The 24,721-nt window shown below is 35.9% G+C and overlaps 1 protein-coding gene across 1 annotated transcript in view; it reads left to right on the forward strand.

Annotated features, from left to right (window-relative positions):
• The window catches only part of MALRD1 (MAM and LDL receptor class A domain containing 1), a 296,114-nt gene that overhangs the window by 57,471 nt on the left and 213,922 nt on the right, over nucleotides 1-24,721 (forward strand). The window contains exons 15-19 of the mRNA XM_041122748.1: nucleotides 3,700-3,852; nucleotides 4,004-4,109; nucleotides 5,370-5,737; nucleotides 7,361-7,773; nucleotides 24,051-24,138. Coding sequence (XP_040978682.1) covers nucleotides 3,700-3,852; nucleotides 4,004-4,109; nucleotides 5,370-5,737; nucleotides 7,361-7,773; nucleotides 24,051-24,138 — 1,128 coding nt within the window. The remainder of the gene's footprint in view (nucleotides 1-3,699; nucleotides 3,853-4,003; nucleotides 4,110-5,369; nucleotides 5,738-7,360; nucleotides 7,774-24,050; nucleotides 24,139-24,721) is intronic.

Here is a 24,721-nt window from a genome sequence, read left to right on the forward strand (position 1 = left end):
TAGGCCTATGTGTTACAGACAAGTCATGTTTGTCTATTACTAAAAAGCCCACATGACTGAAATCACAAGTAGGTCTGTTGCAATTTCATGGCTATTGCAGCAGATTTCCCAACAGAAATTAGCAGAAGACATTGTTCTGGAGTGCTTTGTTTCCTCTAGCCATCCTTACAGGAGATTACCATATCTGTCTGTCCTAAATAAATGTTGGATTTAAACTGTGATTTCATATATATGAGAATATCATCATGTAAATTAGGTTAACATTCAACTTTTTACTCTAAACCTTCATGTGGAAGTAGTTTTCTTTTTTATTTTTTTATCCAAAACTATAGCATATAATATTTGGGGATGGAAAATGAGGTAAGGGAGATCTCGAACTGGAATTTTGTAAAGATCAAATGTGGTCGACCTTCAAACAGCGACTTGGTCTTTTTTTCCAGTTAGCATTGCTTATTACTGATGAACTTTTGCAATATTTTTTTTAATTGACCACTATTCATTTTTTTTACTGTAGAAATGAGACCAGCGCACCTACAAAGTACAGTGTTGTTTGAATGTGTATACATCATGACATTAGCAAATAGTAGCTGTGATAGAAAACATGAATATGGGAAGGCAGATGTAACACTTTTCAGTGTGTTTGTATTATACAGGGGGTTAAAATAATTTATTAGGATGAGTATGTCCAGAGTTAAACTGGTTTTCATTCCTAGATTTAAAGACTGTCTTCTTTATGACATCTAGCTCTAAGTTCCTAAATTTATCTTAAAATTACTGATTAAAAAAAAAGTGTAAAGTCTATTGGCATATTCGAGCCTTTTTAAACAACCTTTAAGTAAAGGAAAAAGTTGTAAGCCAGTAATGATGACGATATGCCTTCACCTGGATTTTTTTATGGTGTATTCTGCATAAACAGACATAGGCCAAGAGACAGGGAGAGATTTTTGTGGGATATAGAGATTGATGAACTTGCAGTCTTGTAGAAATACTAATGTCTTAACATTTGTTTTTAAACACAGTTTTCAGCAGGACTTCTTAAATTCTTTTTTGTGTCTTGTGGTAACAAGTCAGCTCAGAGAAAACTAAGTCTGCTGAAGATGTAAAGGCAGCTTTTTCAAAACATCAGTAAAGCCCATTACCCTTAAATGCTATGCTCACAGTATGTCTTTGGTTCCTTCATGACTATTGAGGGAGCTTGTTAAAAAAGATGCTAAAATGGGCAGCAAAATAAAATATATCCATACAGGTGGCATGGATACTATTAGAAGTAAAAAAGCATCAAACAAATAGCTGAAGTAATGTCCAAATGAAAAAGGTAGAAAAGATGACAAATTTTGGTAGGTTAAATGTCAAAACACAGTAAGGATGACAAAACAAAGTTTAAGAAAACTAGCAACGTATTCCTCAAACACATGAGGAGAAGACAGCCTGGCAGAGTCTATAGGGCCACTTGATGCCTAGAGTATAAAGAGAGCATGTAAGAAAATAAGAAATAGGAGAGAGGCAGAAAATAAAGTACTAGGAGCGAAGGCAGATTAGTTTGTGTGTGTTCACTGTGAAAGAAACTACAGAGGTACCCAAGCAACAGCCTTTTTTTCTGGATAATCTGTCTGAAATGGAAGTGCCAGTCAAAAAGGTTATGGGACAATTAGGTAATTGAAGTGTTATCAAGCATTAAGAACCAAGTCCATTTCACCCAGGCTCTACAAGCTTGCTCTATTCTTGTATCTTCCCTAGGTGTTAAATAGTTGTTTTGAGATTTAGTTGAAGGTTTCAAGGTTATTTTATCTCAATGTATTCATCCATGCTTAAGTTAAATGTATGGTTTGGTGTGCATCCTTTCTTTTATGTTTTGTCTCTGTTACAAGTTACAGATGCAAGAAGTCTGGGCTCAGACTTAACAGTTTTATCTTGTTTATTTGCCTCTTTTGGTGTAACTATCTGTGTCCAAGGTTTGTCATGTTCTTTGTTGCTGTTGTCCTGGGAATATGGGACAGTTTCTTCTATCAAGCAAAAAGCAAATCAGAAATAGCTCTCCATATTCTCTTATCATTATGTTCTGTCGGTGGATTTTCAGTCATTGCCATCATGACTAGATCCCTGAATATTTGCAAATATTTTTGTCTTCATTTTATACTATCAAAAGAGTCTATCAAAAAATTTCTTCCTTCTGTTTTTTTGTCACATTTGATCTACATCTTTTTATCATTGACATTTCTGACCCACATACACCATATGTATAGTGAATTCATATTTTATTTGATCTCTTAAATGTTATTTGGTCTTCCGTATTTGTGGAATGATTTGGTTTTTTTGAAGCAGCATTAACAACAAGGCCAAGTTGGATGACGCTTTGAGCAACCTGCTGTAGTAGGTGTCCCTGCCCATGGCAGGGGGGTTGGAACTAGATGATGTTTAAGGTCCCTTCCAACCCAAACAATTCTATGGTTCTGTTCTATGATTCTAACTGTGGATTTCTATGTGCTTTGCTTAATAATCCACAGAATCTTGTCTTTTTAGAAGCCCTAACCAAAAATAATGCTAACTTGGCTGATTAGTAATTTTTTCATTCTTTCTAAGAAATTATGTATAACTTAACGTGACACAGTTCTTAAGAAAAAAAAATCAAGAAACCTCCTATATCTTCCATAAATAAACATTTATGTAAACATATTCTCCAAGAGACTGCATTTGATTCTGAAATATGCATTTTCTATACCTTAATGATATGGCCACTGGAACTTGTGGTAAGATGTTGTAAAAGAATGGTAGATTCTGATAGTCATGTCTGAATATTTTTTTATTTATTCTATATATATAACTAAAAAAATTATTGCTTAAAAAAAATCTTGAAATAATTTTCTTAATGTTTTCCATTAAAAGCCTGTTATAATTACAGGACTCAAAAATACCATTTTGTGATTTAATGAGCATTTTTTTTAAAGTGCAGAAGAGAAAACCTGATGTTTCTTCATTTTAACATAATAAATATTTGTCAATTTACATTTGCTCATACATGACACCCTTCTGCTCCTTTCTTTCCTTTATTTTGCATTATACACATTTTCTAAAATATCATTGTTCTTTTAAATGAAGACCTGAAGAATGCAGCTTGAGTATGTTTTTCAAATCTTTTTCACTGCAGTAATTTGTGTTTCAGAGATTTCCTCCTTTTACCAATATCATAGTGTCTCAGTAATACCTGATATTTAACTTAATTCCTATTATAACTAGAGGAAGGGTTTTGTTATTATTGGCATACTTGCTGAGATTCAGGAAATAAGGGATTTGATTTCTGGCTCCAGCATCCATTCCCTAAAAGATCTTGCAGAAGGCTTGTTACTGCTCTGTGTGCTCTGTTTTCTTGCTGTGTAACGTGAGGATTGTGAAGTCTGTTTTCAGCGCCTCCTCACCTGCTTTGAGTGCTTTGGCTGCAGTGCCTTTAGAGGGTAGGGCTTGTTTTACTGAGTACATTGCATATAATGATGGCTTGGTTGTTTCTGGGCGACTGCTGTTTTACCCAACTGTTTTAAAACAAATCCCCCACCTTGTACTCTGCCTCCCCACGCCCCTTTCCTAGACTTCTTTCTAGAATACCAGTGACTTATTAGAAACATTTTATTTCCCTTTCATACTGCAAAGCTTGTTTAGCAATGTTATGTACAGAGAATGAGTAAAATGTCTCTTACTTCATTTCAGCTGCTGTATGTGACTTTGAAAGAGAGAGCTGTGGCTGGATTGAAACTGCAAATGCAGATGACTTTGACTGGGTAAGAAGTTCCAGTAGTGCTCTTGCACCAGCTTTTCAGAAGCAAGCTCCTCCTCAGGATCACACCTGCAACAAATCTGAAGGTAAGACAAGCCAGGCCTAGAAACAGAGAAGTGGAGTAGATACACTTGCTTTTTAATTAGATTTTAAGTGGAGGCCATGAATGCTTTAAAAACCCTTAGAAACACTTTCTTTCTTCAACCTGAAAAGTTGTTTTCTGTTTTATTTTGATAGGTCATTTCATGTTCATTCTGAAAAACAGCAGCAGCATTTCACAAGTAGCTCAGCTACGAAGCCCAAAGTTCAGGCAAACTGGACCAAACTGCACACTGTCCTTTTGGTATGAAATAATTTAAATTTCAAATTCATGGATCATCTCACATTGCTTCTCTTGGACTGAAATTGAGGTTATAGTTTGAAATAGACACACCTTCCTCTGCAATGTTTATTTCTTTTTATTCTTTAATCATATAGTCTTCATTGTGAACAATATGCAGAAATAAGCTGAAGCACTTGGAGAACAGAACTGAAACATGGGAAGACTTTGTTGTCACGCTTTGAGCAAAATTATATTAAAGGATTGCGTCTGCATACATATAGACAAATACCACAATCATTTTGCTAACATTTCTACTTTGGTTAAGTAAATTTGAAAATGTGGAATTTTGTTCAAGAACAGGAAACCATCCAAAAATCTAGTAGCTCCCTGAGTCACCTAGAGTATGCAAAATTAGATTGTATCATCATTAAGCGAAAGCTCCAGTACAAGAATTGGAGCTTTGCTTCCAATCCTTTCTTTATGTATATGGAAAACAAAACCCCCTTTCAGTTATTATCTTGTCTCAGTCTTTGTGCAATCTTGTCAAAGAGGGACAGAAAAAGTAAACTGTGATAATTTATTTACTAAGGTCAAAAGTAGTGCTACTGTTTAAATAAATGTTTGGCCTGGCTTATTATTAAGTGCAGTTTTTCTCAGTAATGTCAAATACATTTGCCACAGGAAGAGGAAAAATCTTTTTATCAAAGACTCAGGACTTGGCATTGGAGTGTAGGTCTGGAAATTACAAGTTATTGGTCCTGTTCCTGGTTCTGTTCCCAGTTTTTTTGTATGATTGCTCACCTAAGTAATTATGATTTTTAAATACTTTGAGATTCTCCAATAATACTGTAAAATGTAACATGTTAACAATAACTAGCACAGATAGGTGTACTTTTGCATTCAGTAAGTGTTCTGCTTTTCTTTCTTGAAACTTTACAATTATGTATTAAATTAAATTTATAAAAAACATATTATATATCTGAGTGAGCAGTGTTCATTGCTTAATATGAAAGCAAATGTCTCTCTTCAGTTATGGGGTTTAATTTAATGAAGTATGCTTCTTCTCTCATAATCTTCGATTCTTGAAATAAGCCCTAGACTGATACAGCAGCCTACCCTACCATCATACAGAAAGTGGACTGAATTACAGATAAACTGGAAATAGGCACTGTGGACTTCCTATATTTCATGTAGCTCTCACAGAAAAGATACTGGCCATTATATGTGATGTGGTCCATACCCATTTTTTGCACCCTTAACTTCTTTTTTTCATCATTTTAGGTATTACAATTACGGACGGTCAGTTGGGGCAGCAGAGATGCAATTGCTTGTGGATGGGCTGAAACAGCCTACTGTCCTTTGGAGGGCATATTACAACGAGGGAAATCAATGGTTGAAGGCAGTCATTCAGCTTGGACGCCTTCCATGTCCTTTCCAATTATCACTTGATAAAATCAGTCTGGGTTTTTATGACGGCGTCTCAGCAATTGATGATATTACATTTGAAAATTGTGCTCTTCCACCTCCAGCATTAAGTTGTGAAGGTGCTAATCGTTTCTGGTGTAGAGACACAAAAGCATGTATTGACAGTTTATTGGTCTGTGATCTTGTGGATAACTGTGGGGATGGATCAGATGAAGACAACTGTAGTAAGTACTTTCCATTATTGCTTACTTTATATCAAACCAAAATTTACTTGCCAAATTCATCCCTGGAGTAAAAAGCACAGTACTGTTACAGCCTATCAATGTCACAGCCAGTGACGATTCAACTGAATATAGTTACTGGTGAAACAGACTGAAAATTTTTAACTTAAATGCATATAGTGATTTACAACTGCGGGTAAATAGATTTCAATCTCCTTTATCCAAATGAGTTGTATTTCTTTAACTTTTGTAAAACACACACATGCATTACAAGTTTACTTTAAACGAGGGGATTCACAATCTGCCAGTTCATTTGGATTAACATGCTGTCTTTGGTTGTACTGATGGAAGTACAGTGGAAGACGTATATGGACTGAGAGGAATGTATGTCCTATCTCTTTTTATGACCTATATTCTATCTATAGAACATTAAAATATCTGTACTAGAAGATATTAGTCATGCTGGGCATAATTGTCCCTTTCAAAGAAAGAACTTGTAAGTACTGAGGAAAGCTGTGGGTCATTCACATTTTTGACATTCACCTTGCAGTGCTGAAAGGTGCTGTTGATTTTCTTCCCAAAGCATGCATTCACCCATTTTAAGAACTCAAGAACTTTAATATAAAAAAAATTAAATAGCATTTCCTTTATCACATCCTGAGGTAACTAAATTATGCAAATCACAATGAGTTTGAGAAACCGGGGACACCTTACATGCTCGAGGGGATACCAGCCTGTACTGATATTTGCTGAATATCAACTTAAAACTGATCTGAATTTAAAAGAAAGTGAAGGCTTTCCAGCTACTTCAGTTTTCCCACTTGTAAAATGTCTATCTTGTTTATAACCCATTTTGAGATCTATAGTAAGAGTACCATATGACTTGCAGTTTTAAACATCATAAAAAATAACAGCTTAATTAAAAAAAAAATTGGCTATTATGTCAGTTACTGTTTATGAAGGGCAGATGCAAAGATGATATGGAAGTTCTCCACCTTTGATACACATTTTATTTTTTTACGATAGAAGTAATTGGTCTAATCAATATATTTTGCCTTGGTGTCAAATAATAAAGTGCAGCTGTGTTATAAATGCCTCTCTTGAATTTAGCTTTGATAAAGCTAACATGTTACTATTATTGTGGATAATAAAGATCTAAAACACAACCCATTTTTAGGACTACTTCTGCCATGCAAAAACATATTAAGTCACTTATTGCACATACCTACGAGACTATATCCTGTGGTTTATTTCATCCAATTAACCTCAGTTTTAACTCCTTCACTCAGTTAAATTTCAGTTAAAGAACTTTGCATGCTTTAATTATAAAAATACATACATTTAATAATATGAATAATAAAATGTTAGTCACAGTTCTGTTTATGCAATAAATTATGTATAGCTTGTCAGATATATATCAAAAGAGGAGGTGATTAAGTAAAGATTTATTTTTCTTTTTTGTCCAGGCAAGGGTATATTTATTCTTCAGAGGGGAATTTTTGCAAGGAGAAGAAGATATGCATTTTTTCTCTGTATTAGAAATTTTTGCAAGGAGACAAAGATATTAAAGCATGATCACCTTTCAATACTACTTTCACCTGACAGTCTGTTCTGTTTACATTTCAGACCCTGACCTACAGTGTGACTTTGAAAATGGGCTGTGCAATTGGGAGCAGGATGTTAAGGATGACTTTGACTGGATCAGAATACAGGGTCCAACTCCCACGGTTAATACAGGCCCATTAAAGGATCACACAACAGGCACAGCCAGGGGACACTACCTCTACATGGAATCCTCCGAGCCACGCCAGTTCCAAGATAAAGCAGTTTTGCTTAGTCCTCTCTTCAACCCTTCTGGCAATGGAACCTGCATTTTCCGCTTTCATTATCATATGTTTGGAAAGGAAGTTTACAAGCTGTCAGTCTTCCAGAGAACTGTGAGTAATACCAAGGGATGGCTATTGTGGTACAAGTTTGGAAATCAAGGAAACCGATGGATCAGACAGACACTCTACATCAGCAGCTCTAAGCCATTTCAGGTATGATCCTTCTAGGTTGCGAAGTGCTTATTTGCTGCATCGTAACACACTGCAAGTATAAAAATGACTGTGCAATCCCAAAGGTATTTGTAACTGTCTGATCAAATTTACTTTGAAATACATTTGTAGGGTTTTTTTTGACAAAATATGTCTGAGATATTTATTTTTTGTTGAATTTACTTCCCCCCCTAAAACACTCGATTTTAATGTTTTGAACAGGAACCTGTGGCATTTAAAGTAGATGTTATTTTTGTTTTTCAAGTATTTGGTGAAACAAACTTATCTGAATCTGCTACAGAACAGCTTGGCAAAAATTCTGATTCATTCATGAAAAAAGGACTGTTAAAAAGAACATCCTCTTCTCTGCCTTACTTTTCCAGAGTTACGTGTTATTCTTTAATTATATAATGCCAGAAAAAATATCAGTTCAAAATATTTGGGTGCAAGGCTAGGTCAACAATCAAATATCATTTGGAGAAAGATATGATTACAGTAAGTTACAGCTACAAATCTTGATTTATTTTCTCAGCTTTTAAAAATTGTATATGTTATTTACTTTTCAGTATGTGTGATCTGTTTATTGTGGTCAGGTTAATGAACCTGCAGGTTTATTAGAGGAGACATTAGTTCACTTGACTGCCAACTGGTCATAAAATTAACTTAAAAAAACCCCAAAACATATTATAAAAAGGAACACCTTCCATTTAAATCTGGTATAATGCAATATTTCCTTTAGATTGTCCCACATGTATTTCCCAAAAGATTATTTGTAGGTAGAGAGAAGTTCTATCCTCTTTGGAGGAAAAGGCCTTAATATTACTGTGGTTGCACGGAGGCACCTGGAAGGAGAGTGCTCATTTTTTCTCAAGATCCTTTGTAGAAACATAAAGGAGTATCAACAGAATGCTAACAAGGCCTTTTTTTTTTTTTTTTTTTTTTTTTTTTTTAAAGTAAGAAAACATATCCTGTGTCTGGTAGTTTGTCTAAAGAACTATAAACACACATGTCCTATATTTGAGCTCCTGAGGGTTAGGAAGGTCTGTTCAGTAACTGAAAATATTTTTAATGCGTTAGTGTTGTAGGGTTTTCTATTGTACTCGCCAAGTTCTGTGCAGGGAATGCAAGGATCTCATATTATTTCAGTGTAGTTTTGTTTTCCATAGTCATTTTTGAGGGGCATGAGGTGTAAGGTATAATTTGATAGTCTGTTCTGAAGAAAGAGATGAAGATCTGATGTTCATTATTGTGTATTGCATTTCTGATGATGGAGCTTGCTGTATCACAACCTATGACCCTTCAAAACTCAGAAATTTTGAAGAGAACAAGTTGTTATTCTGTTGCTAGTAAGTTGCCAGATGCTGACCTTTTTCCAATCTTTCTTTTAAGTGCATGGTGTTTGGATACTTCCAGGGCTAAAGACCTGTGAGTTGAAAGGTCTTCACACTCTGTTACCATTTTTTCTCTGAAGTATTTCTACTGAGATGAGTACTAGAACAGCCTCTCAGTTAGTTTTGGGCTGCCTACTGGCTGGGTAGCAGTATTAAAGTTGCAGCCTCTACCACAGCCTATAAAGTCAGTGGTTCAGTGTTTTCACACCACATGCTTAAAGTCTTGTAGGTCACCTCCATGCTTCAAAGGATATGTTTAGATTCACTTGAGAATGGATATTTTTTTTTCTTGAATGTCTAAAAATAAGAAAGAACTTTTTAATGATTTTCTGGTCAAAATACATGTCTTGACTTCCTAATCTTCTCCATGTCTAGCCAGACCATCTTGTCAGCTGTTTTAGGATTTTCAGAGATTCCTATTGAATGAAAAACATTAGACTCTAGGACCAAAGATGGCTTAAGTCTTTGTAATGTAGACCTTTGTCTTGCCTTTTCTCTTCTAAATAAGAGATGATCATACATCTGTGATAGCTGATACCACCTCTTCCTCTTCCTCTTTCATCCCTATGTAAGTCTGTCATCTGTTTACCACATTCCAAGAAAGAATCACTATGAATAGTAAATCCCTCAAATTCACATTCTCAGTTTATTTACTAGCATGGGATGCCAACTTTGGGAGCATAGAAACAATTGTGCCTATATACTAACTGTTAGGAAAAGAAGGAGTTCTCAGCCAAAAATTCAAAGCAGCAAAGAAAGATACTTGACTACCACTGGAAAGCCAGATCCCCTTTTGAACGTTTGGAACTCTATAGACTTGAAACTGTACGGCCTTTAATTGAATGCTCTGGCAGAAACCCAAAGGGAACAGCACATGAAGTCTTCCTTTGCTCACACGAGCTCCCACTAAACCTCAGAATCTCAAATTTCTCAGGAAACCTTTGTTCTAGCTGCCATCAAACCATGGCTGAAGTTTGTTGCTGTTCCATCAGATAGTTTTACATCAGAGTGTTTAATGTGACATCAGCGAGCAGAACAGGAGTAGCTGGATGAGTGAAAAGGGAAATTTAGAGGTAAATTATTTAAATGAAAGGAATGCAGTTTTCTGAGCCAAAATTAAGCATCTCTCTCAAATACTAATACTGACAAGTAACAAAACTGGTCCAAAATATACATGCTTATAAAACTCAGATTTGCAGCTTTAGTAATCTAGAGTTTCCCTTTGAATTCAGAACTGGTATGACACAGAAATCTGCAAAGGATCTAATAAACTGCAGGAAATTATACTTTCTTTTTTTTTTTTTTTGGTAAAAATTTCAAGTTAAAAATATATTCCTTTTCAAGATATTCCTTTTTTACTATATGGGATACTTGTTTCAACATGAAAAAGAATAGGCTGTTGAGTGTACTTGTCTCCTTACTTGATCTACATTTATTTTAATCTCCCCGAGAAGTTTACTTACATGTCTTTTCCTTAATAGTACATTTGAAAAGTTAGTAAAATAAGACTCTGTCCATGGTAGCCTACTTATATTGATGATGAATAGTGTTTGCTCTAATCTACCTTGAATAATCATAATACCTGAAATAGTTTCTGCTCAGAAGAAAGTGCAAAGATTCTATTTTAATATCTTAGGTAAATGTAGCTGTCTTAGATTGCTCTATTCATTCAAATTTCTGTAGATACAGAAAAAGGAAATGGTGATATTATGTGAACAATTGCAAAATTCTGTATCTCAATCATTTTGGGCAGTGTAGTATCCTTTTAGTCATGATATAAATCACATATCTACCATGTCCATCATAAGATATCTAGGGATACTTTACTATATTGTGAAACATATTATGAAAAAAGAAAAAATAATTACCTTTACCCCAATCCAATTCACTTTTTGCTCATCTGCAACATGTATACTTATCTCTGTGAACAAAGATGGTTATAGATCTTTGATACTCCAAAGCATAAGTAATACATAAAGGACTGTAATATTCTGTGATGATTTTATAATGATCAGTCTAGGTTTTTTAAGTTGGCTGTTATTAAACTTAAAAATGCAAATATGTTGTTTAAGTACAGGATTAATTATTAATGCTATATTGAGTATAATTACTAAAAATCTTAGTATTTTGAGTATCACATATAAAACCTTACATCTCCCTTCAAATATAAAACTATATCCCTTTAAGTGTGAAAAACAAGGACCAAAATCAGAAGAAAATAATAATGAAAAATTATTGAAAAATAATTATGCAAGTTTATATGCAAAATAAATTTACAATTAAGTAGATATAAAATGCATTTGATATTTTCCTATTTTACAAGTTGTTAAGAAAAGTAAACAACCAAATCCACTGTAATAATTTTACTCTTATTATCAATTAGGTATTATCTTAGAATGTAATGGAATATTGATTGAAAATTAGAATGATACATTTGTTACGAATATAGAATAGCACTATGTTCTGCAAAGACAAACACAAGCCAGCCTTCTTTCTCCAGCTACTATTTTTAGTACCTGTTGTGCTATTTTTATGTTATTCTCAGTGTAGAATCCAAACTGTTGTATTTTAAGGGCCTGATTCTGAAACATGTATGCTGAGTATATTGATAATGGTGCAAATTAGATTTCTCAAGCTCCTGAGCAGAATTTTAAACTAGATATAATGGTTTGGAATATGACCAAACATGGGAAGACACATGGCTGAAGCACAGTGGATCCCTTTCCTCTTTTTTGTACATTGCTATTTGTACCTTTGACACTCTAACATGCTGTTTTCAGGTATAGTGGTTGCACCATTCATTGCTCATGATTTAAAACAAGACAATTTTGTATATTCAAAGTTTTGTCAGTTTGAGGAAAAAATACTTTCTGTCCTGAAAAGGACCTCTGTTTTGTTAAAGCAAAATGTGGCTTGTGTCTTTGCATACTTCTGATGTTCTGAATACCCCCATCTCTTATTCAGGCTGAGCTATCACAGTATAGGCTGACCAGTCCTATTTTAGATGTTCTCACATAAAGGACTTTGATGTTAGAGCATTTTACTGTGGGTTGTAAATGCATCAAAAAGAACTAACTTAGTTGTCTTGTAAAATCATTTTGTCTCATTTGGTGTTACATAGCATGATGTGAGTTGTCTCTTGCAGCATCTGCAAGGTAGAAATGTTCAATATGACTGTAGTTACAGCTTTTGTTGTTATTATTGTTGTAAATCCTAGAACCCCTAGGGATTCCCACATGCCATCTCCCTTTTAAGTTCCTCAGCTCATAGGATCTGATGTTGTAGCTGCCTCGTGCTGAACTGGGAGGCACTCCCTGTTACAGTCGCTGAGCATCATTTCTAGATCAGACAGCAGGAAACATCTCTGAGAATCATTAGGGTCACCTTTACTCTTGCAGACATGAAGCAATGAAAGCCAGCCTCCACGAAGGCTTTGTTTTACTTTGCTACAACAGGATTTATACTGAGTGAAGCATTACAAGCTTCACCAATCCCAACTTAGCCACCTTGGAAGTTTTACCCCTAAGAGCTGTTAGTTGTCTGTTGAAGAGGAAGCCTTGGGTCACTTCCAAAGAAATCCTTAATGAAATTAATATATTTCACAATACTTTGGATGAAAGAGAAAATTACTTCTCAAATTATTCTCTAAGTTAGTCACAGCCCTAATAATGTATTATTTGTGATCTGTGACAAAATCATCAAATTTAATATCAGTTTTATAGCTGTTCAGATGTGAAGGGTGAAGTGTTAGTCATAATTAGTTCCGACACATAAATCCTCAAATATATTTCTTGAATGGTGCTAAATCAATAAACAACGTTAGGTTTTTAGGAGCAGAATTTGTCTAAAGACAGATAAGAATCTAAAGGAAGTTTTCTTCATTTCTGAAACACTAGATTAAGGTGATAGTTTTGTCTTTTAATACATTCATTTAAATCTTCATTTTTCATCTTGTCATTTCTGTTATGGAGATATAGGGCATATTATACCTTTTCTTACAAATATTTTCAAATTCAAAGGCAAATATCTCACTCTGAACACATTTTATTTTCAATTACTCTTATCTTTTAGCCATAGAATTAGTTGTGGAGGCACACAGTTACAGTTGAGTTTTTAACCTTGATTATAGGGTTACATTAGGTTTTCCTTAATTAGACCCAGCTACTTCTTGTGTTATGGTTTTGGTTTGCCCTTGACATAAGATCAGTTTGGTGTCAAATATATGTGTAGTAAATATACATTATTTGCACACAGGCTCTTACCATTCATCTAAAAAGAGAGACAGGAAGGGCTAAAAAAATGTATTAAAGGTACTACCAGGTAGCTGATCACAAATCACATAGGCAGTATCTACTTTCGCATCCTCTACTCCCTCCCTTTTCATTCCTCAGTGAGATGAGGTAGTGATTCTTTGGGGATTCTGATGATCTGCTCTGTAATAAGTGAAACAGGATCACAAAGCTCCCTCTTCAGTTATTTCTGCAATTCTAGCTGTTTCTTGCAATTCCTCTTCTGACAAGAGAGCAGATTGATCAACACTCTCACCCTACCCCCCAACCATTTCTGTAATGAAAAACTCAGGGTCCTAGTGGAAAATGGACTTTTTGGCATAATTCTATTTTACAAACTATTCTTAAAGTGGCTTTGAGTTCAGTTTCAAACAAAAAGCCTGTGCTATGGCAAGTTGTGAGGTTTCAGAATTTAGTGTTTTTATTTCATGCATCTCTAGTGGTGATAATTACATTTCATACATGAATAATATAGCAGGACTTGTTATAGTAGACTAAATACCCTTTGTATCAATTTAAGAAAAAATAATGACTTGCTAGGCATCCTTGTCAGCTAGAATATCCTTGAGGTAAGAAAATGTCAAATTTCATTTCCTACATAAGAAGCATCAGAGCGATTGAAATGACAGTTCTAGATCTCATATCACATTTCACAGAACCTCTGAGAGAAATTTTTGGTGGAGTTTGTAATGTCGATACTTTTGTAAATCGACTTAAGTGTGGGAGTTTTTGTCTCCCCTGATCATTAACCGATAAGTGTCAGATTGAAATTCTGGACTTAGACTGATGTACCCCAGAAAATGGAGCTGACCAAACTTAGACATATTCTACTTCTTGCATGCAGTGTGACTGGAAGAGTGCGCATACCTTTTTATTGTCCCCAAAATAAGTACTATATCCTAGTGTGAAAAGCAATGTGAGGAGACCATGTTTCAATCTGTTATAGTTGCATATCAGCACATGCAGCTAGGACTTATCCTTACCACTCACAGTGTTGTTAGAAGGAAACTGGTTCTGAACAGTTTGTAGACTTTCTTCTATATATCCTGAGGAAACTAAAAAAAAAATTAATTGTATATTTGCCCTTACATTAGAAACATTAAGCTGAAAAAAATATTGAAGTAGAAATGTTTGACCCTTTCTAGAATACCTGGGTAAAGTCTGTTCCTCTTGGAAAGAGAGATGGTTGAGATGTAACAGAAACATCAAATCAAGGGTGTCATAGAGAAGCTGCGTAGAGGATGTTCATTAATGATTTACCTGAATACAGAGAATGAGAGGTACTCTGTGAAATTATTAGGCAACACAATCAAAACAAAAGGAAATAATATTTTAGGATGGTCTGTTGTACAATTCATTGCTGAGGGATGTTTTGGGTACAAGGAAGTATGAATGGGATCAATAAGTATCTTGGCAAATTATCAAAAGAAAAGTCTGTTAAGGGCTACTAGCACAACAGTGCAATGAAGCTATAACCTCCCACCTGTGATATACTGCCAAGAGTTTGGGAGCTATCAACTGCCTGCCTGTTTTGTTCTCATTGTGGATGTGGCAGCAGTCCACTGGGAGACACACGCTGCAGTTTGCTGGACAGCTGACCTAACCTCTGGTACATCTGTCCTCATGCTGTGAGGCATTGTGCTGCAGACAGCTTTCAGTGCATCAAGAGGCTCACCCTTTTTGATATTCTAACTATGATTTGAGATTTTTCCACAGTTGCTTTCACCCTTATTGAACCAGGTTTATTGTTTTCAAGTGTTGTTAGCCTTCTGCCTTGATTTGTCTGCTTGCTTCCTTGCTCAGGGCCTCATTCTCAGTGCATGCTGACATACCAGTAGGAGTTTGTTAATGTTTAGTTGGTCAGATACATATCTTTCATTAAAATCTGGTGTTGAAGTAGCTCTGAATTTATCAAGGACTTCTCTAAGATGTTTATTACACTTCAATGCCCACTTGTGATCATTTTTCTGTTATTGCTTTAATCTATTCTGTGGTAGCAATTTTCATACAAAGGTTTAGTCATCATGGATTTCCACTCCAGCAACAGGTTCAGTTTCAACTTTCAATTTGTCATTCCTCATCTTCCTTCTCCTACTCCTCTCCTTTGCACTTTCCCTAATAATCTGTTAAGTTTAGTATTCATGGATTCTTTTTTCTTCTTTTTTTTTTTTTTTTTTTTTTTTTTTTGTCTTTTAAAGTTTACCACATGCTTCTGTTGCTTCTTACTTCTCCAATGCTACTCCAGATACATGGATATTCAGCCCTATTTGCTGCATTTTGGTAGCTCTCTTTCTGGGCGCTAACTATTTTTCTTCACCTCTGATCTCTGTGTTGACTTCTTTCATTCCTGATACCTGCTTGCATATTGCATGCTACTCTGGTTTTCACATTTGCATTGTGCTATCGGATTCTGATCTGTTTATAGTCATCATTCTCAGTTTTATTTTCACTGTGGCAATATAAAGCCTGTGGTTGCTGGCTGACCTATACAGTTTGGTATGCAGTTGCCTGTAAAGCAATTGGTTTTTAATCAGCTAATAGATTAATATTGGTAGGGAAGTGCTACCCACATTTTTTAATCCTTCATTGATCATAGAACCACAAAATGGTTTGGGTTGGAATGGACCTTTACAGATCATCAAACCATCCATTTACAGTCCAACCCCACTGACATGGGCAGGGACATCTTGCACTAGATACAGGGTTGCTCAAAGCCCCATGCAACCACACCTTGAACACTTCCAATGATGGGGCATCCACAACTTCTCTTAGCAACCTGTTCCAGTGCTTCACCACCATCATCATAAAAAATTTATTCCTTATGTCCAATCTAAATCTAACCTTTTTCAATTTAAAATCTTTGCCCCTTGTCCTGTCACTACAGGCCTTGGTAAAAAGTCTCTCTCCTTCTTTCTTATAAGCCCCCTTTAGGTACTGGAAGGCTGCTATAAGGTCTCCCCAGAGCCTTCTCTTCTGCAGGCTGAACAACCCCGACTCTCTCAGCATGTATTCACAGGAGATGTGTTCCATCCCTCTGATAATTTTTGTGGCCCTCCTCTGGACCCATTCTAATAGGTCCATGTCTTTCCTATGCTAGGGATACCAGAGCTGAATGCCATACTCCAGGTGGGGTCTCACTAGAGCAGAGTAGAGGGACAGAATCACCTCCCTCGACCTGCTGGCCATACTTTTTTAACGCAGTCCAGGATATAGCCTACATATCTGTCCTAGTTTCAGCTGGGATAGAGTTAACTGTCTTCCTAGTAGCTGGTACGGTGCTATGTTTTGAGTTCAGTATGTGAAGAATGTTGTTAACACTCATGTTTTCAGTTGCTGCTAGTAGTGTTTAGACTAATGTCAAGGATTTTTCAGCTTCTCATGCCCAGCCAGCGAGAAAGCTGGAGGGGCACAAGAAGTTGGCACAGGACACAGCCAGGGCAGCTGACCCAAACTGGCCAACAGGGTATTCCATACCATGTGACGTCACATCTAGTATAGGAACTGGGAAGTGGGGGTGGGGAATCGCCGCTCGGGGACTAACTGGGTGCCGGTCGGTGGGTGGTGAGCAATTGCACTGTGCATCATTTGTACATTCCAATCCTTTCATTATTGCTGTTTTCATTTTATTAGTGTTATCATTATCATTATTCGTTTCTTCTTTTCTGTTCTATTAAACTGTTCTTATCTCAACCCGTGGGTTTTGCTTCTTTTTCCCGATTTTCTCCCCCATCCCACTGGGTAGGGAGGGAGTGAGTGAGCGGCTGCGTGGTGCTTAGTTGCTGGCTGGGGTTAAACCACGACAATATCTCTGTAGGCTAGTTAAAAAAAACCCACACCCAAAACCAGGAGTTGCTGTGTTACTGATATTTAACTCTCAGGTCTTGTTAGAATGTGTCCTGTCAGGGTGTGATGTGCAGAGATGGTTACAGGGTGTCTGGGAGCTGTGCCAGAGGAGGCTGATGTCAAGCCAAATCATGTGGATTACTTCATCTCTGTACTGTCGAAGTATCAATGACTTTTGGTATGACAGCTCTAATACTTTCATTTGTATATTTGTACTCTGTCTCCTCCACCATGTCCTGTCCTCATCATCAGGATCAAGGACTGCCTTGGGGGATCGTAGTGGGCCAGGAACAAAAGCTGACATATTTCATGTCCATACTTCAGAACTTGTGTAGACTCTAGTTTGGACAATTCATGCTCAGGTTTCTTCACCAGTCCGCAATCTACGTGAGAAACAGTATGCACATAGAGTGGACAATGAGGGAACTGGGACACTTGTGGGAAAGAGGAAAAAACCCAACGCTAAGACTTTGTGGTTGGTGGTGAACTTTGTGTTGATAGTGAATGCTATTCATTACCTACAGTATGAAGTGAAATACAGAGAACTTACATCTTGAAAATGTGTGTGGTGCAAGGCAGTATGTCTGAAAGGCAAAAGTAGTGTGATTTTTTAAAAGTAATTTCTAAACATCAGTATTGCCATTTTTGACAAGTGGATTTCAGAGCACAGAAAACAGCATGAAAACAAGGAAATCACATGAGAAGCCAGGAAAATATATTGTCTATTGTGCAAAACTTCAGGGATAATTTCATTATTTTAGTTCTGTTCTTTGGGAAAGAAATTGCCCTTTTTTCAGTGTTATTACACTACTAAATATCATGAAGCTCTAATCCACTCTGTGGCAATAGAAATGATTTATTCTTTGTGTTATTGTTTTATTGGTATGCAGTGGAAGACTCATCATGATGTCATCAAGTCACAACATATGCACAAAGGGGACCAAGAATAAAAATTTCTAAGCTATCTTAACAAAGCATTTTCCAGTCAAAATTGTTTTCTTAATTTCACATCTGTCATTTCTTTGCAATTTTTTTTTTTGGGGGGGGGGGCATGGGAGGAACAACAAAGGGGGGGGGGGGGGTGTTTTTTACCTTTGTTCACTATTTACATGCAGGAAGATCAAAGGAAATTGCACAAGATAAAAATAACCTTTCTATACACCAGTGAACTGTTAAGTACTGCCCATGTTTTAAATACAGAAAACCTGAAGTAATTAAAGGGTTTCACCACCTTTCACAACTCACAACCCACTGAGAGACTGTGTTGAGTCATTTGAACTTGAGGGGAATCATGTAAAGTAGGAATTTTGCTTTCCTGAAAAGCAAGAGTAGTGTCTTAAATTTGCTGTTGCTATTACTATATTACTTATCAGGAATTGCTGAACAGTAAAACAAGACTTGGATAACTTTGCAAAGAGAAGGAAAATGTTAGTGACTTTTTTCTCATTCCTTTACTGGATCTAGAAGCCATCTTTGAAAAGGTAACAAGAAGATCACAGGAAAGCCGTACTTCATTGAAGTTTTAATCATGTCTCCTTCCATAGTTCTATGCTTTACATCAAACAGAGGGTTTGTTTATATTATTTTTTATAATCTTTCTATGTTTATTGAATATGCTTATAGCAGAATTAAGAAACAATGTAGAAATTCTACTGCCACTGAAGTATATAGCAAAACTCTCGTTATCTTTAATGACGACAGGATTCATGGCAAGTCATATGTTCTGATGATATCCCTATGTTATTGTTTTCTAACTTTGGGAGATTAAGGCCATATGTGTGGATGCAGGAGCAGCAAATCTGTATAATTTACTATCTCAGTCAGGCAAAATCCTTTGGATAAGGAAAGGTCCACATCTTTAGGCAAAAGATGTAATAGTTATCCTCTTGCTCACTGGCATCTGCTGCTAAACAGATAACTGACTTGGTTGCTGGCACAAATGTTTTCATAAACATTGAAAAGAAAGCGATGCATGTCTTCTCTCAGGATACTCCTTAGCTCAGCATGGAAGAATTGCCTTAGCAGTAAGCATTGCATAGATCAGGTACAAGTCTGTCCATGATGGCCCTATTCAGGCTTCTCTGGATAGCGATGTGGAGATGTCTTTATGCAGCCCTTGACATGCTCCAGCGTACCAGAGGGAGGGACAAATGTACTCAGGTCATAACAAGGCACCCTGGTCAATGTGGGACACATCTCTTAGGAACATAAGTCCTAGGAATTTGACATAGTAACTCAGCCAGAATCCTGTAGTTTTATTTATTTATTTATTTATAAAATCTGTGGAAACGGTGGTTTGGAGAAAGAAAGAATCTATGTAGTGTATAAATGAATATGTGTGTAAGCTGCTGAACCTGCCTACACCTGTCATGAAAGATCACCGCAGCAGCCAAAACACACTGATGGTAAAGGAGTGGTGCTGAGATTCCATCTGAAAGTAGTTCAGGGTACCACAATATGATTAGAGTCAGTAAAGGCTGATCATGACAGAACATCATCAGCCTTGCCATTGCTTTGCTATTCTCATACTACAACTCACCCACTTTCACCTGTGTGTATCCTTGTCAAAACAGCCTATCAGTTAGGTCGAGCCTTTGAGTCCTTAAACTGTCTGCATCATTAACCACAAGGCTATCAGAAATGACTGATGCTTTAAAAAAAACCCTAAATTCATACATGAACACTAAAAGGACTTGTACCTTAGATGTGGGAGAAAATTTACAGTATCTTTTGGGGTTTTTTTGGACTAGATTTGGCCTTGCCCAGTTAACCATGGATGTTTTAGTATTGTCTGTGAGTATATTCTTATCTGTCAACTATTTTCAATACTTAGTGATATTTAAGTAATTAAAAAAAATCTTCATCCATCCTCTTTGGGGAAAGAAAACATTTACATTTTTAATATTACAAAAAGTAGAATTGCTAAAAGCTATAAATGCATTTTTGGGCCTCTGTAGCCAACTGAACAGAAATTAAATTAATTTAGAGACTGAAAAATATCTTCAGATTTAAAGTGGGGGGGAGGTGTCCATTTTTCTGTGTTTCTTGTGGGATTTGGTTTGTTTGGGTTTTTTTTAAGACTTCATATTTACAATCTGGGTTGCTTTTGAAAATAATCTAATTCTGCCATAATCTTTTGAAATAAAGGAGACTTCTGTATATCTTTGTAGATGAAGTCAAAACTAATCATAACCTTAAATTGGATTAAATAGAGCTTTATGATTATAATTACTAGATAGATGTTTCCCAAGTGGGCAGGCTAACCTTGTTGTTTTATACAGCCACAATCTCAGAAATTTTTATACTGACTATATACTACTTTTGCAATAATTCTTCCAATGTTAATATTACAGAGTGAAAACAGGATCTTTTCTCTTGAGTGAAGTTTTGTGGCCTTAATACAGCAAAGTACTGACTCCCAGAATATGTAAACAGTTATTAATATTATGCTTGTCAGCAGTCCCACTGACATCAGTGAAGAGTCTGAAACAAGATAGAAATGTGATTCTTCCCTGCACTTTAGAGAAATGCTTGGAAAAACATAATAAATCAGCATGAGGGTTCACAAGCTCATAGTGAAGTGTGATAAAGTGCTTTACTGAACTAGAACTAGTGTTTTTCAGTATCTTGTAAAACCAAGCACTGTAAAACATCAAATATTTGACACAAGATTTTTCACATTTGATGTGTATAACCTTAAGATCATTGGTAAGAATTCATCTGGACACCTGTGTGAAAGGACTTTATTTCAACTTTTGAAGTCAAGACATTAACTTCTAATGTGTTTTTGATGGACACAAAAGGAAGGGGCTGATGGGTTTTGAAGACGGGCAGTGGAATCTCGAGCTTTTCTATGTGTATCGTTAAAATGTTGTGGTGACATATTGTTGATAATCTTTCCAGAAACTGATGGGCTGTCTCCACTTGTGCTTGCTTTTGGGGGGCAGAAGGGCTCCATGCTATGTGTAGTAGCCCTGACTGCCCAGTCTTTCCACCCACAAGGGGGAAAGCTGGAACATGCGGTGGCACACTTTCTGCCGGTGCACCCAGGATTTTTTCCAAAGAGAAACCATGGTGCGGAAGGTACAGAGGAAAAGTTTAGTGCATGTCATCAGGATGCAACTATTGGATGCCTAGACGAGAGATGTGGGGAATGGTCTCAGGTCTCACAGTGCCTACTCCTTTGATGGCAGCTGAGGAAGGCAGAGAAACAGAACCAGGGAGGAATAAATTACCATGTTTGGACTCACTTATCAAAGAAACCAAGAAGTCTTATTTGACATGAATTAATAACTCAAGAAGTTAAAATTAAGTCTAAATTTCTCAGATGTGTTTTAAATCTCAATTTTTCTGAAAAAAAAAAATTGTGTTTGCTTGGTAAATAGTTTCCCTTTTTTATGTAATTCTTGAGTTGTTATTGTAGGAATATGTTCATGTGTTCTTGAAAAAATTGTCCTACAGTGAAGACTTATTGTGACATGATAGTTGGGTGAAGATATCTTGAAAAAAAGGAGTTTTGAAGCAAGAAATTTTGATATGGATTTCACGCAATTCGTGGTTCTATGGCATGTCCTTTATCTGTAATTAAAAAAGTTCCATCATCTCATAAGAAATTGGTTACTTTTCTTAATGAACGTTATAAGACATTTTCCTTTTTTTATGCAGAGCATTAAAACATGGGAGTAGTTTACTTCAGAGATATGCAGTGAAAAGTATATGACTTTGAATCCTGCATTTGCTTTCAGTAAGCTATGACAAAAGCTTTTGATGACGGTGTTCTGTTGGTTATTTGTACTATAATCCACTTGTGTGGTTGTTCTTTCCTCTTCAAATCAAATCACATGGTTTCTTGCCAGAAATAATCACAGCAAACCTAGTCAGAATTAGCATGCTCTAAGTACTAATAACAGTAACACAGCTGACACTTCCTGTGACAAACCTGAGATACTGTTTGACTATATTACTAGGTAAATACATTTGAACTAAAATCACTATTACCTAGACATTCAGAAATCTTCAGAATTTTGAATACCTCACAGTTTTTGGAATTAATTCCATTCTAGTTTAAACTATGCTTGTATAGAAATTAAGACTTTATTTTGGTAACCTTCAGTGGGAATTGGCTAGTGACAGAAATGAGCATTATTGTAAAAATGGAACATTTGTACAGAACAGTATTACCCATTGTAATTCCTCTATTAACACTTGTCATAATGTTCCTTCAAAAACCTATTTTGTTCAAAATCTTAAGGGATCAATCCTTTTCTGTATACAGAGTGTCATTCTAATACATTTTGCTTTTCATGGAGTTTCTTTTCCCCTTTTTTTATGTAGTATACCTTTTGCTACATTTATAGATTTCATTGAGACTGGATCTCTAGAGCTCTGAAAACTGGAGAAATTGGGAACTATTTATCCTCATTCAAATAATAAATGAGATGTGAAATGAGCTTCATGGTAGATGAGTTCCCTGGAGGTTGTTAAATAATAGCTTATGAAGTTTGCAGAATTTCAGCTGGCAAATTCATTTAAGTGGTCAACGTTTAACCACAGCTGCAGAGAGACTAGGTTTTGTACTGCAGCACTAACTCATAAATCGGTCATATTTTCACTTTTAAGTCTATACCTACACTTCTGTTACATTTTCTGTGTTACTGAGCTTATGCTATATGCCAAAGTGTCAGACTCCCCAAGTAAGAACCTAAATAAATAAAAGAATTAATCATTTAGGTGGGGAGATTTTAAGTCATACAATCATAATCATCATCATAACAATAAAGAGGCATTCTGAATTGAATTACCCCTGCAGAACTGTGTCCTGCCACTTCTATCTTTGTAAATTTTTATGCTCTTAATAAAAGTATTCCTTCTTAAGGTGCAGGAGTGCAACCTCCTCTAGGGAAATGTTGGTGGAAGATGATACGCAAGATGTGTAAGATGTGCCATAAGTATTTAAAAAAAAAGGGGGCAAAGAAATAACTTTAACATTTGAATTCCATTGGATCACCAAAACCATTTATTTTTTTTTTTAAATATGAGCTTTGAGGAGGCTTTATTTTTTTTAATGAATAAGCATTTATAAATTAGTTAAATTAAGAAAATTCTTACTAAATCTTTCCCTAATCACCTGCTTGGATTTTTACCATTCAGCAACAGTCAGAAGAAAAGAGGCTTATTCAGTCATCCAGAAAGTATTTCACAAATACTAACCTCTCCCATTCCTTGGCTGTAGACAATAATGAGAAAGTAAGCGTATACGGTATTGGCAACCCTAATGAAATAATAGAATATTTTTCTTTAAAAGGTTTCATAGCACATCTTTAACCTGCTTAATTGTTTTCATCACAGTGGGATTTGTATAAGGGTATATAATTTATTCACATGAATGTTATTATAATTAATCATGATTAATGTTATTACAATAAGTACAAAAGAAGCTAATAATAATATGCCACTTATGATAACGTCTTGCCATCATTTTATATCACAATCATGTTTCAGTGGATTTACACAATTGTGAAGCCAACCATTCTGTTATGGTTCACTGTGATTAATGTGACCACCAGTGAAAGCTGATAATAATTAGTCTCTTTCGTAAAGTGTCACTAAATAGAATATATCCCCTAGAACAAATTTAATCTCATTTTAAGTGTGAAACGTGGTAAATGACTCCTCTGTCAATTGATATGAAATATTTAATGAGAAATGGAAGTCTACTGTACACTGAAAAATGCTTTTGTAATTCTTGTCTCCCTAGATCTTGGTGAAAGGTACTGTAGGAGACGGTTTCACTGGAGACATTGGACTTGATGACATGTCTTTTCTAGACTGTACTCTTTACAATGGTAAGAACAAGTGTACACCTCATAGCTGTGAGCTGATTTTTTGCTGTCATTTGTAAATATTTCTACTGGAAAAGCAAAAACCAGATCAAACTGCCACTCATGCCTGACAAGGAAATCCAGATTTGTTTCCCTGCTTCTCAGACCTTAATATCCAGGCACCAGCACAGAAGTTTCCGCTGTGCCCAAAAAGTCCAAAAGAGACCCTCAGTAAGAAGTGTGCAGCTTCCAAACTCTTTGAGGTCTTGATTTGTAGAAGGGAAAAGAAACTTAATTATGTGTAAGTAAACTGACCTTTCATTCAGCAAATTCAGTTTGATACAGCCTTCTGCCTCCCCCCAATAACTCTTAATGTATTTACTGTGCCAGTTGCTCCCACATTACAGCACACAAACAGTTCAGATGACAGAGCAGCTTGTCCTCAGAAGTCATTGCTCCTAGGGTTGTACAATGTCTACAGAATTGTAAAATATTATATCCCAAAATACATGTGCTTCAAGACACCAGATTCCAGACCTGTCAGTTCATCACAGAAGGGATTTTAAGAGGACTAGTGTTAGCTGCAGCAGGTGTTACAGTGTTGCAT

The sequence above is a fragment of the Aquila chrysaetos genome, chromosome 3 (genome assembly GCF_900496995.4).
Source record: "Aquila chrysaetos chrysaetos chromosome 3, bAquChr1.4, whole genome shotgun sequence".
NCBI lineage: Eukaryota > Metazoa > Chordata > Aves > Accipitriformes > Accipitridae > Aquila > Aquila chrysaetos.